The 14482-nt window shown below is 38.5% G+C and overlaps 1 protein-coding gene across 1 annotated transcript in view; it reads right to left on the bottom strand.

Annotated features, from left to right (window-relative positions):
- Window positions 1-3992: 3992 nt before the first annotated feature.
- LOC102475362 (ADP-ribosylation factor 4) overlaps window positions 3993-14482 on the bottom strand; it is a 22774-nt gene continuing 12284 nt past the window's right edge. The window contains exons 4-6 of the mRNA XM_027766425.1: window positions 11737-11808; window positions 7086-7211; window positions 3993-4396 (exon numbers count right to left, since the gene is read on the bottom strand). Coding sequence (XP_027622226.1) covers window positions 4310-4396; window positions 7086-7211; window positions 11737-11808 — 285 coding nt within the window. The 3' untranslated portion in view covers window positions 3993-4309. The remainder of the gene's footprint in view (window positions 4397-7085; window positions 7212-11736; window positions 11809-14482) is intronic.

Below are 14482 nucleotides of genomic sequence, written 5' to 3'. Positions count from 1 at the left end.
CAATCAAAGAGTTATCTGTCAAAGCAATTCGCTTCTTATTGATTTTGCCATAACCACATTTGTAGATCAGTTCATTTACTGACTTCAGGTTTGGGTACCCCCATGCATATGGGGGTATATGGTTCCACAATTCTCAGCATGTTAATTGAGGCCTTGTTGAATTTAACAAAGGTGCCATTGAAGATCTGGCGAAGATGAAGAAGCTGCAACACCTTTCGAACCTTTGGGCTCACTCCATTGATACCTCTGATCCTGATGACAAATGCCAGTTTGGGTTCTGCAGGTACATAGAAGTTGCCAGCTTTTCTTGCCATCCTGGCCATGCAAATCTCAGTTCTGTACATCTGTCTATATTCCTTATGATAGTGCTTAGCTTTTTCATAGATAAGCTTCCTCCTTGCCTTTCAAAGCATCTTTTGAGCAAACTTCTTTCTCAGGTGCTTGATCTTCAACTCCGCAAAATTCCTTCGCTTTTTAAGGGTTTCTGGCGCAGCAGGAACCTTTTTCTAGGTGGCGTCCGTGGCAGCAGGAGCCTTTTTCTTGGTTTCTGCCGCAGCAGGAACCTTTTTCTTCTCTTGAATGCCCTCCATGGTTCCAGCCCCATATTTTTATTTTTAACTCATATAGTGAAAATTAAGCAATTTTAGTTTCTTCTTTTAATATAATTTTGTTTCCTGTGTGAGATAAGAGGTGGGCAACCTCTTTGGAACCCCCAAAACATGATCCTCCACAACCCTAGCCAGGACTAACAGTCTTACAAGCACTTCTAAAGTGTTGAAGTATAACTGGGACAGGAACCTGGCACCCTCCCACATGGGTCTGCAGCATCCTACTGCAGTGCCTCTACTGTATGTCCTACCACAGCTGGACCTATCTCTTTTAATGCAGTCACTTCCGATGGAAACAAGAGCTGCCCAATAACACAAATAAGATTATATATATTCTCTACTCCTTCTTTAAAGGTCCATGAAAGCACCTTTGACTTGGGTTAGATTTTTGTTGTTTTGTTTTTAAGAGATTTTTGTTATAGGGTGTTATGCCCTCACCAGAGAGAGACAGAAAGCGAAAAATCACCTACCATAAACTCATCTGAATATATTTAAGCTCCTGAGAATCACAAGAAGGGGACCAGCAGTTGGTGTAATGCCAATGTCGCCGGACTCCCATGTAGTCAACCGTGGCTCAAGTCCTGGACCTGGTGGCTTAAACTCACGCTGGGCACATGTGCATGTGTGCCCAAGATCCTAAGAGGAGAATGGAGAAGGGATTGTGGCATGGCCATCCCCCCCACCCCCCACCCCGGGGGTGATTTCTTGCTTTCTGTCTCTGTCTCTCTGTCTTTCTGGCGAGCATATGTGCCCTATAGCAAAAACCTCTCAAAAAAGAAAAAAAGAAAAAAAAAGAACCACAAAAAATGGGGCCAGCAGGTGGTATGTATGGTGGTTAAGGGTGCTGAACTCCAATGTAGTCGACAGTGGTTCGAGTCCTCAACCTGGCGACTTGCTTTCTTACTTTTCTCTCTCTCTTTGTACCTTTCTGGTCAAATTAAATAAGTGAGTGAATAAATAAATAAAGTTGAATAATTCTTTTAAAAAATTTTTAAGAAGAACCGTAAAAAAGGTTTATAAAATATAGAAAACACTAAAATGCAGACAAAAACAAGTATGTCAAAGTTATCAAGCTGAGTCCTTAATAACTAAACAATTGTGGGACCAACAGTTAGCATAATGGCTATGTTGCTGAACTCCCATGTAGTCGACCGTGATTCGAGTCCCGGACCCAGTGGCTTAAACTCACTCTGGGTGCATGTGTGTGCGTGCCCAAGATCCCGAGAGAAGAATGGAGAAGGGACTGCAGCGTGGCCATCTCCCTGGGGGTTGATTTCTCGCTTTCTTTCTCTCTGTCTGTCTCCTTCTGGTGAGCACATGTGCCCTATAGCAAAAACCTCTCCAATAAATAAAAAGTAACTGAGCCATTGTATTAATGAGGTATACACCTTTACTGCCTTGAGAAAAGAATCAGTGACATGTGGCTTCCTGTTGGAAGTTCTAAAATATGTGAGAGAGATGTGCTTGGAACTTCATTCTTTGTAGGAAAATAACATCACTAACAGCCCATGTATTCTCCCATGCAAATGCACTTTTTAAAAAAAGTTTTTGCTATAGGGTGGCATGCACTGAATAGACAGACAGACAGAAAACAAGAAATCACCCTCCTGGGGGGATGGCCATGCTGCAAATCCTTGTCCATTCTCCTCTTGGGATTTTGGGCATGCATGCATATGTGCTTGATGTGAGTTGTGAGCCACTGTGTCCAGGACTTGAACCACAGCTGACTATGTGGGAGTTCAGTGATGAAACCATTATGCTATCTGCTGGTCCCGCACTTGGAGTTTCTTTTAATTGATGCAAAGTGTGAAATAAATATATGTATATGTGGTTTTGGGCAGTTTGTTTTAGTATAATCTTTTACTCTTGATCTGACTGTAGAAATTAATCATTATAAACTAGTATTTTATCAAAGAATATTACATTTTTACTGTTTATTCCCACTCTGTTACAACAACAAAATTAATTTTCAGTATAAAGAATCAGTCCACTGGAACCTATATTATTGTTCATAGTATGTAAAATATGCAAATTGACTGACATAGAAGAAAATACATTTCTTCCAAGACTCAAAAGAGTGCCAAGGGAACCAGCAGTTAGCATAATGGATATGTCACTGGACTCCCACGAAGTCGACCGTGGTTCGCATCCCGGACCCAGTGGCTTAAAACTCATGCCAGGCGTGTGTGCGTGCGTGCCCAGGATCCTGGGAGGAGAATGGAGGAGAAGAGATTGCGGCGTGACCATCCCCCCTGGGGGGTGATTTCTCGCTTTCTGTCTCTATGTCTCTCTCTCTGTCTGTCTGGCGAGTGCATGCGCCCTATAGTGAAAAAAAACCTCTCCAAAAAAAAAATAAAAAAGAGTGCCAACAATTTCATATTTTGTCATTTTATTATAAATAATTCCAAATGAGTTATCAAGAAAACTAACCAAATTTGACAAGCCTTCCAAAAAAGTCTTGGGATATATCCACCAATAAACAATAAAACGTCAGAAAAGCTATCATATATTGGGCAAAGAATCAGGCTAATACCAAAATCAACATACAACATTATAAAAGATACAATTTAGAGCCAGCCTCAGAGCCTAGTGGTTAAAGGAGTCAAATCCCAGATGACCCTATGAGGTTAGGATACTGATCTTAGTGACTTGAAAAATACCTTGGAAATGTGTGCAGGTGTGCTCAAAATCCCAACTAAAGAAAAAAAGAAGGGATTCCTGTGTGACCATTCCCCATTGGGGTTGTTCTTGCTCTCTCTTGCTCCCCATCAAGCATTCTGAGAATTAAAAAACAAAAACATAAAATCTAAAAGAAGTCAATCTGCTGACTATAAAAACCAGTCTTGGGCCAGCAGATGATGTGGAGGTTGAGGTGGCTTGATCCCACATGGCTGACTCCTTAGTTTGAGTTCTGGACCAGCAACCTGAAAAACATGCTGGGCACATTGTGTGTGTGTCTAAAATCTCAAGAGGACAATGAAGAGACTGCTGCATGGCCATCTCTCTTGGGGTTTTATTTCTAACTTTCCTTCTCTCTTTCTCTGTCTCCCTGGCAAGTGCACACGCCCTATAGCAAAAATTAAAAACAAGCAAACAAACAAACAAACACCCTAAAACTTAATATGAACTCTGAGACCAAGACAAAGCAAAGCAGCTAAGTTTGGCCAAGGAAGCCAGGAGTAATGGGGGAAAAATACGTTTCTCCATGGAAGAGAGTTGAATAGTGTCCTGCATTTCCATGGCTGGTACAAGTAGTCTTAAAAGATCTTTCAACAAGGGAAATAAATAAATACAATGGAATGCTACATTTGTAAACCAGCTGACTATCCCAGGAATGAGAAATGTTAACAGTAAAGTAGCAAGAGGTTAACTTCAAAACATTCATTGTGGTCTCAAAAAATATTCAAAAGGCATTTATTTAAAAGTGTCACAATAGCTATGTCCAGACAGGGAGGCTGACAGGAAGTGAAATGAAGAGGACACTTTTTCCCCCAAGAATTTGTTTAAATCAAGCATGTTGCTATGTAGCAACACTACACCTTGTAAACAATAATTGGCAACAATGTAAATTCCAACAGTAGAATATTCTGCCCAAACCAGTCCCAGAAACTGCTTAATTACCAAGATGGAAACTAACCATGTCCTTAAGAAGGCTAGACCAATTTTATCCCACATGTCCTTGGTTAGATGTCCAGTTTCACTTAACGTTTTGTAAGCTCATTTGACAGCCAGTCAAGCCCCTCATACAGACCAGTTCCTTGTGTAGCACAAGTGGCTTGTACATACCACTGTAAAAAAAGGGCAAGAAAATAATTAACATAAGACTATATATAACCAGTTTAAACTTTCTCAATTAAAAAATATTCAAAGGCTATTACTGAATCAACATTTAATGTAAATATATTAGAAAAAGAAGCAAAAAATTAATATATTACAAAACAATAACAAATGTGTTAAAAGTATCTCACAAATAAATGATTAATTTTATATTTAATGATCTTAGTAACTATAGGTCACTCAAAATTATTTACACTTTGGGAGTCTTCTCACACATCTTGCTTCTCACAAAACTGCTCTCACATTTGAAGCTACTTTAGTCAACCTTCAATCACTTACTCTGAAAAGATCCATGGTGAAATTAGTAACTACGAAACTACCTACGTGCTTTTTATAACCCTCTTTTTTTCTATATAACTAAGTTCAAAGTAGAAGCAAATTTTTTAAAAGAATGATTTATTTAATTAATTGCATTTGCTATTATTATTTTTTAATTTGACCAGAGAGCGAGCTAGTAAGCAAGCCATCAGGTCCGGGATTCAAGCCACAGTTAGCCATGGGGAAATCCAGCGCCTTTAATCATCACACCACCTGCTGGAACTGGAGGTAAATCTTTTAAAGAACAGAGTTCTTTTTTTTTTTTTTGAGAGGTTTTTTGCTATAGGGTGCATGTGCTCTCCAGAAAGACTGAGAGAGACAGAAAGCGAGAAATCACCCCCTAGGAGGGGATGGCCACCCTGCAATTCCTTCTCCTCTATTCTCCTCTCAGGATCTTGGGCACACATGCATTCATGCCTGACGTGAGTTTAAACCACCAGGTCCAAGACTCGAACCGCGGTCGACTACATGCAAGTACAGCGACATAGCCATTATACCAACTGCTGGTCCCTAGAGTTTGTTCATATTTTAAAAACAAGCTTTTCAGTAATTTTACTATCCTTAGTTTCATGCATTCCAAAAAGCTCCACCTTATTTCATGGTAATGAAACTTATCTCCATAACTACAAAATATAATAAAATAGTGTAAGTATATAGGGCAAAAACTGTAGAAAATAATTTAATTACTTTTATAGGATATTATCTTTAATATCAGTTTTATTTTGTGTTAGAATAAAAACCTTCCATTAATGTTGCATGGCCACTGCAGTATACTAGGCTGCCAATTATTATTACACTGAATACCAAACACTTGGTAACTTATAAACCTGGGAAAAGACATGAATTCATACTTTCATAGCATGGAAAACTTGGAGTATTTATAGTTTATCTTGTTTAAATCAGCCTGTAGCATCTCATCATATGAGATTTATTTTGTTTTGTTTTCCTTAGCACAGCATTTGCCTTTTTGACAAGTTAATGCTAAACTTTATAAGGCACATGACAACAGTTTGTGACTTTTATATATAAAATAGTCTGTGTATTGCCAGTATCTCAACCATTGGTCTATGCTATCTTTTTTAAAAAGATTATTTCATTTAACTTTATTTATTTTATTTTAATTTGACCAGAGAGGGACAGAGTGTGAGAGAGAGAAAGAGAAAAAAAGTCAAAAAGCAAGCTGCCAGGTCTGGGACTCGAACCATGGTCAGCCATGTGGGAATCCAGTGCCCTTAACCATCGCGCCACCTGCCAGCCCCTATACTAAGTTATTTAAGAGCAAGTACAATATCTCTTAAAATGTTTATTCAAAATGTGTTTGATATCAGAGATCCTTCTATAAGCTTTTGATATAACAAGCAAAACAGATAACTGCCAAATCACTGGACCTTAGTTAAAAAAAAAAAACAAAAAACCCCACACACGACAAAATATTTCCTTTAGGGGGCCAGCAGGTGGTATAGTGGTTGGGGAGCTGGACACTCCCAGATGGCCAACCACAGTTTGAATTCCAGACCCGGTGGCTTACTTTCTCACTTTCCCTCTCTCTCTCGCTGTGTTTCTCGCTGGTCAAAATAAAATAAATGAATGAATAAATAAAATAAAATGAATAATTAAAAATAATTAACTTTAAAGGTATTTAAAAGATATAAAATTAAAATTAATATCAATAATCTTAAGATATTCCAATTCTCTTACAGTAGCTTCTTTTTTTTTTTTTTGAGAGGTTGTTTTGCTATAGGGTGCCTGCACTCGCCAGACAGACAGAGAGAGACATAGAGACAGAAAGCGAGAAATCACCCCCCAAGGGGGATGGCCACGCCACAATCCCTTCTCCTCCATTCTCCTCTCAGGATCTTGGGCACGCACGCATATGCGCCCACCATGTCTTAAGCCACCGGGTCCGGGATGCGAACCGCGGTCGACTATGTGGGAGTCCAGCGACACAGCCATTACGCTAACTGCTGGTCCCTCTTACAGTAGCTTCTCACATCTCATCAATACTAAAGACAAAGACAACAAAAATCAAATTACATAAAGATATTTAAACCCTTGGGTTCTTAAAGGATGTACTACAATTTTTTTTAATGAAGAAGATAACAAGTTTAAGTAAAATTGAACACAACATTAATAAAGATTTGAAATAAAGCCAGAAAGGGTTAAACTATGTACAGAAAAAGGGTATACTACCATCATTTCTTATATAAATGGTGCGCTCAGTATGTGTTCAAGAGGGATAATAAATGTTTAAACAAAAATACTAAACCATTATTTTAATAACTCTAATAGTCAGCAGGCTAAAATCAACCTCCAAATACTTACAGTTCTGTTGCAAAGAGACTGAAGACCCAATTTATCTGTCATTTCGCTGATGGTCATAGCATTCGGCAAATCCTGTTTGTTAGCAAAAAGCAGCAGCACTGCATCTCGCAACTCATCTTCCTGAAGCTGCAAATAAAACCGAAGGCATTAACAACTGCTAAACTGGGACCCAATTACTGCAAGAATCTGGATAAGGCATTGTCTTCTTGCATATACTTTTTATTTGGTATTAAATAAATGATTAAACAGCAACCAAATTTCCATACATTAAGTTCAGGTTCTCTTACAATTTAAATCTCTTCTCGGGGGACCAGCAGTTAGCATAATGGCTATGTTGCTGGACTCTCACATAGTAGACAGCGGTTCAAGTCCCGGACCCGGTGGCTTAAACTCACGCCGAGCGCGTGTGCGTGCGTGCCCAAGATCCCGAGAGGAGACTGGAGGAGAAGGGATTGCGGCGCGGCCATCCCCTCTGGGGGGGGATTTCTGTCTTTCTATCTCTCTGTCGCTGTCTGTCAGGTGAGCGCACACGCCCTATAGCTAAAACCTCTCCAAAAAAATTGAAAAATAAATAAATAAATAAATCTCTTCTCTTTCAGGTTTTAAATACTAAGCAATCACATGCCTTCAAGTAAAGCAAAACTGTTTTTCAAGCGGATCATCTTATAGTCCTTAACGTAATTCACTCATCCAGCCCCCACGATTAGATTAATTAGATAATTATGAGTCAGAGAGACAAGGGTCAAAGACAAGGCAGGGCAAAAATACAAATAGTGTTTATGGCAGGATTTTATGGTACTTAGTAGCAAAAGTACTAGCTGATGATTCTTTGTGGACTTTTATACTTTTCAGCCAGCTTGGTCAGACAACACAGGGACAACACCATGTTTATTAGGGCAATAGGAATATCATGAAAATCCAAGAGGCATGCCAAGAAAAGAAGCTGGTAGGAGTAAGTCCTGATACTTGATTCAACATGAATGAACCTTGAAAAATTATGCTAAATTTAGGGAACCAGCAGTTAGCGCAATGTCTATGTTGCTGGACTCCCACGTAGTCGACCGCGGTTCGCGTCCCGGACCCGGTGGCTTAAAACTCACACCGGGCGCATGTGCGTGCGTGCCCAAGATCCCAAGAGGAGAATGGAGGAGAAGGGATTGTGGCATGACCATCCCCCCTGGGGGGTGATTTCTCACTTTCTGTGTCTATGTCTCTCTGTCTATCTGGCGAGCACACGCGCCCTATAGCAAAAACCTCTCCAAAAAATAAAAAAATTATGCTAAATTTAAAAAAGCTAGTCACACATATGTTTTCATTTATATGAATGTGATTATGTATAGAGAGAAAAAAGATGACTAGTGGTTGTCAGGGAATGTGCAGAAGGTAGGTATAGAGAGTGCTAATGTTTCAGCATTTCTGTTTGGGATGATGAAAACTTTCTAATATTAGATTGCGGTGATGGCTGTACAGATTTGTATACTAAAGAGACAGATAACTGTATTTTTAGTATATAATGGGTGAAATTTATGGTAAAAGAATATCTGAATAAGGCTGTTTATTTAAAAAAAGAGTAGAGGCTGGTGTCTGAGTCATTAGGCAAACAGCCGCAGTGACTTCAGTACACGTACACTATATTGGCACAATGGTTTTAGGAACAACATGTGAGAATTGAAGTTTCATTTCATAAATATTTTATGGTTATAAATTTAAAACTATCACAAGATTCCTTAACAATTTTTCTCCCTTCAGAATTTTCAACAATATGAAAACAATCAGATAAATGAGAAGGCCAAATCCAACTATCGACTAATTGCCACTACTCCTAGGAGGAATCCTTGGTCATTGTTGATATTAGCAAACATTTCTGAAGTAATTATAGGTACAACATAGAGAAAAGTGAGGCTGATAATCTTGGAAATAAGATTAAAACCATGATTTAAACATCAAAACTGCTTTAACTACAGATTTTATATCTGGTTTTAAGAAAAGAAAGAGAGAGAGAGACTGGACTTAATCAGGTGTTCTCAACCTGACATATGCACTCATGGGGCATTTTATCAATAAACACAAGGCCCCAAAATCCCAGAAGGAAACAGGATTGTGGTGTGGTCATGCACCCTGGTGGACAATTTTTCATTTTCCCTTTCTCTTTCATGCGAGTGCATGCACCCTGTAGAAAAAAAACTTTAAAAAGAGAGAGAGAGAGGGGCCAGCAGTTAGTGTAATGGCTATGTCGTTGGACTCCCATGTAGTCGACCGTGGTTTTAGTCCTGGACCCAGTGGCTTAAAACTCACACCAGGCATGTGTGCGTGCATGCCCAAGATCCTGAGAGGAGAACGGAGGAGAAGGGACTGTGGCATGTCTATCTCCCCGGGGGGTGATTTCTCGCTTTCTGTCTCTCTATCTCTGTCTGTCTGTCTGGCGAGCACATGCGCCCTATAACAAAAAAAAAAGAAAAGAAAAAAAGAAAAAAGAGAGAGAAAACATTAAAATCTGCTATAAAGCTTTTAATTTACTTAAGCTTTCTGCCATAAGGCATATGTGCTTGCTGGATTGGGGGGTAGGGGAGAGAGACCGTGATAGGGAAAGTAAGAAATCACCCTCCAGGGGGAAAGGCCATACCAGATCCCTTCTCCTCCAGTCTCCTCTAGGGATTTTGGGCCTGCATGCACACACTCCTGGCATGATTTTCAAGCCACCGGATCTGGGGCTCAAACTACAGTCAGCCATGTAGGAGTTCAGCACCTTAACCACACCACCTGCTGACCCCAATGTGCATTCCAAAAACCTACGGATGATACAGTTTCTAAAGGTTCTTTCTAGCTCTAAGAAATTGATTTGTATTATCTAATGATAATTAAAATATACCAATCATTAACACCACCAATGTTACCAAGAAAATCCTATCTTGAAAATGATCAATTTAAAGTATATGCTTACCATTTCATGCAGCTCTTTTGCTGCTTCTTGAATTCTTTCACGATCATTGCTATCTACAACAAAAATAAGAGAAAATCCTATCTTGAAAATGATCAATTTAAAGTATATGCTTACCATTTCATGCAGCTCTTTTGCTGCTTCTTGAATTCTTTCACGATCATTGCTATCTACAACAAAAATAAGAGAAAATCCTATCTTGAAAATGATCAATTTAAAGTATATGCTTACCATTTCATGCAGCTCTTTTGCTGCTTCTTGAATTCTTTCACGATCATTGCTATCTACAACAAAAATAAGAGAAAATCCTATCTTGAAAATGATCAATTTAAAGTATATGCTTACCATTTCATGCAGCTCTTTTGCTGCTTCTTGAATTCTTTCACGATCATTGCTATCTACAACAAAAATAAGAGAAAATCCTATCTTGAAAATGATCAATTTAAAGTATATGCTTACCATTTCATGCAGCTCTTTTGCTGCTTCTTGAATTCTTTCACGATCATTGCTATCTACAACAAAAATAAGAGAAAATCCTATCTTGAAAATGATCAATTTAAAGTATATGCTTACCATTTCATGCAGCTCTTTTGCTGCTTCTTGAATTCTTTCACGATCATTGCTATCTACAACAAAAATAAGAGAAAATCCTATCTTGAAAATGATCAATTTAAAGTATATGCTTACCATTTCATGCAGCTCTTTTGCTGCTTCTTGAATTCTTTCACGATCATTGCTATCTACAACAAAAATAAGAGAAAATCCTATCTTGAAAATGATCAATTTAAAGTATATGCTTACCATTTCATGCAGCTCTTTTGCTGCTTCTTGAATTCTTTCACGATCATTGCTATCTACAACAAAAATAAGAGAAAATCCTATCTTGAAAATGATCAATTTAAAGTATATGCTTACCATTTCATGCAGCTCTTTTGCTGCTTCTTGAATTCTTTCACGATCATTGCTATCTACAACAAAAATAAGAGAAAATCCTATCTTGAAAATGATCAATTTAAAGTATATGCTTACCATTTCATGCAGCTCTTTTGCTGCTTCTTGAATTCTTTCACGATCATTGCTATCTACAACAAAAATAAGAGAAAATCCTATCTTGAAAATGATCAATTTAAAGTATATGCTTACCATTTCATGCAGCTCTTTTGCTGCTTCTTGAATTCTTTCACGATCATTGCTATCTACAACAAAAATAAGAGAAAATCCTATCTTGAAAATGATCAATTTAAAGTATATGCTTACCATTTCATGCAGCTCTTTTGCTGCTTCTTGAATTCTTTCACGATCATTGCTATCTACAACAAAAATAAGAGAAAATCCTATCTTGAAAATGATCAATTTAAAGTATATGCTTACCATTTCATGCAGCTCTTTTGCTGCTTCTTGAATTCTTTCACGATCATTGCTATCTACAACAAAAATAAGAGAAAATCCTATCTTGAAAATGATCAATTTAAAGTATATGCTTACCATTTCATGCAGCTCTTTTGCTGCTTCTTGAATTCTTTCACGATCATTGCTATCTACAACAAAAATAAGAGAAAATCCTATCTTGAAAATGATCAATTTAAAGTATATGCTTACCATTTCATGCAGCTCTTTTGCTGCTTCTTGAATTCTTTCACGATCATTGCTATCTACAACAAAAATAAGAGAAAATCCTATCTTGAAAATGATCAATTTAAAGTATATGCTTACCATTTCATGCAGCTCTTTTGCTGCTTCTTGAATTCTTTCACGATCATTGCTATCTACAACAAAAATAAGACCCTAGGGAAAAATTATTTTAATTAATGATAACAGTTAAAAGACTTAGTAAATGAAACATAGGCAGCAAAACAGGTATCAGCAATTAGACATCAAGAAGGAAACATATCTTTATTTAAAAAAAATAAATAAACCCCAGAGCTCTATAGTGATATCTGATTTGAGTACTATTTGTGATTTTGTCTTATTAATGTTATTACAAACCTAAAAAAAAGTACTCTTAATCAACTTTTCTCAACTATGGCTAGAATAGATTTTTCCCCTACTCACTGCACTAGCATATTTGAATGCATAAGCATAAAAAGCAAAATTGCCATACCATTGGAACAAAGAATAAACCAAAGATCCTAAAGAATTATGAATTTACTAACTGAAGAGACAGAAGAGTGACCATGTCCCAGCAGGATATGATTTTTCTCCCTCCTCCCTGCCCTTTTTTTAACTCTTTTTTTTTTTTTTTTTGAGAGTTTTTTGCTATAGGGCATGTACGCTCACCAGAAAAACAGAGAGAGACAGAGACAGAACGCGAGAAATCACCCTCCAGGGAGAATGGCCATGCCGCAATCCCTTCTCCTCCATTCTCCTCTCGGGATCTTGGGCACGCACGCACATGCGCCTGGCATGAATTTAAGCCACCGAGTCCAGGACCCGAACCATGGTCAACTACATGGGAGTCCAGCAACATAGCCATTACAATCCAACTGCTGGTCCCTCCCTCTCCCCCTTTTTCTCACCTTCTCTCTCCTAGGTGAGTGCATATGCCTACTTGCAATTCAAAAAATTGTATCCTTAATATCTTTAAGTATTAGAATTATATGCTATACCAGAAATGGAACTGGGCAGCAATGAGTCAAATTAAAAAATCTTTTTAATGGGAGAGTATAAAAATTTCAGCCAGACCAACCACAGTTTGAGTCTGGGATCTAGAGTCTTAAAACTCCAGGCATGTGTGCTTGAGTGCCAAAATCATGAGAGGAGAAAGATGGTATTGTGGTGTGGTCATCCCTTCTGGGGGGTGATTTCTCACTTTATGTCTCTGTTTTACCAGCAAGCGCATGCACTCTGTAGCAAAAATCTCTAAAACAAACAAAATTTCAGCCAGAAAAAGAGGAAGCAGATTAATTTGATCACTTTGTTAAATATTCTCCTTCCTGTAAGATTAAATTATTTGACTAAATTATTATTAAGACTAAATTTTTATTTGTCACGTATCACAGACTGTCTTCATATAGATTTGTATTTTGACTTATTTACATAAAAAACTACACTGAGGACCAGCAGGTGACATGGAAGTTAAGGTGGCTATCTCCCACATAGCCCATTATGTGGTTCATGTCTCAGACTTGGCAGCTTGAAAAATATGGGAGCCATGTGTATGCATGCCCAATTCCCAAGAAAAGAGTGTAGAGAGAATTATGGAATCGCCATCCCCTCTGGGGGTTAATTTCTCATTTTCCCTCTCTCTATCTCTCTCTGGGGGCACATGAATCCTATAGCAAAACTAAAAACCAAAAAACTACATTGAATTCACTGTGGGCAAAAGGCTATCTCACACATTTTTTATTTGTCCTTTGGAATTACCACAGAAATGGGTTTGCCAGGGACAACTAAACACTTAATTTTAGGTTACAGCCATTAAATTATATAATTTCCTTTGGTCTATCAAATTCCAAATCCATTTCTTTCATCTCTGTTGGAAATCATTGCTTTTAAATATCTCGCCCTTTGAAAAACCTTTTGGTGTTACTAAAGCCACTACAAAATGGTGCAACAGACCCAAATTCAAATCCCAGCACTTCCTCTCTCTTTTATTTATATTTATATATACACACACACACTTCACACTTCTAATCATTCAAGATGACTGCTTATGAAATAAAACTATGTTTGGAGGTTCTAGCAGGGGAGCACAGCTACTCATATACCCTTGACTGAAGAACAGACCTCCTCTATCAGGGATGGTCGTCCCCTTTGACCAAGCAGGCAGCTTTGGGAGGGATGCACATGGAGCGGTGAGAGGAAGGGGGTACCTGCCCAGTTAGCCAGATCAGCCAAATCAAGCCTGGTGATCAATGGGGTGTCAGATGTCACAGCCAGATCACCCTTACATCCAAAATTACAAGGAAAACTATGAAATAAAAATATCACCAACTTTATAAGCCTGTTAAAGATGAAATGTAATCACAGAAGTGTAGAAGGATCTATCACTGTACTTGGCTCATGACAAGCATTTAACAAAGCTACTGGGTTGTCAGAAAAGTCAAAATGAATTCATAAACACATTAAAAAAATTATGTGGGGACCAGCAGGTGGCATGATGGTTAAGGCACTGGATACTCCCAAATGGCCAACCACAATTTGAGTCCTGGGCCTGGTGGCTTGCTTTCTCACTTTCTCCCTCCCTCTCTCTCTGTCTCTCTCAATGGTCAAATTAAAATGAATGAATGACGGGAACCAGCAGTTAGCGTATTGGCTATGTCGCTGGACTCCCACGTAGTCAACCGTGGTTCGTGTCCTGGACCCAGTGGCTTAAAACTCACGCTGGGCGCGTGTGCGTGTGTGCCCAAGATCCCGAGAGGTGAATGGAGGAGAATGGAGGAGAAGGGATTGCAGCGTGACCATCCCCCCTGGGGGGTGATTTCTCGCTTTCTGTCTCTATGTCTCTCTCTGTCTGGCG

The sequence above is a fragment of the Tupaia chinensis genome, unplaced genomic scaffold (assembly GCF_000334495.1).
Source record: "Tupaia chinensis unplaced genomic scaffold, TupChi_1.0 Scaffold143351_1, whole genome shotgun sequence".
Taxonomy (NCBI): domain Eukaryota; kingdom Metazoa; phylum Chordata; class Mammalia; order Scandentia; family Tupaiidae; genus Tupaia; species Tupaia belangeri.
This window is presented reverse-complemented; position numbering and strand designations above follow the sequence as displayed.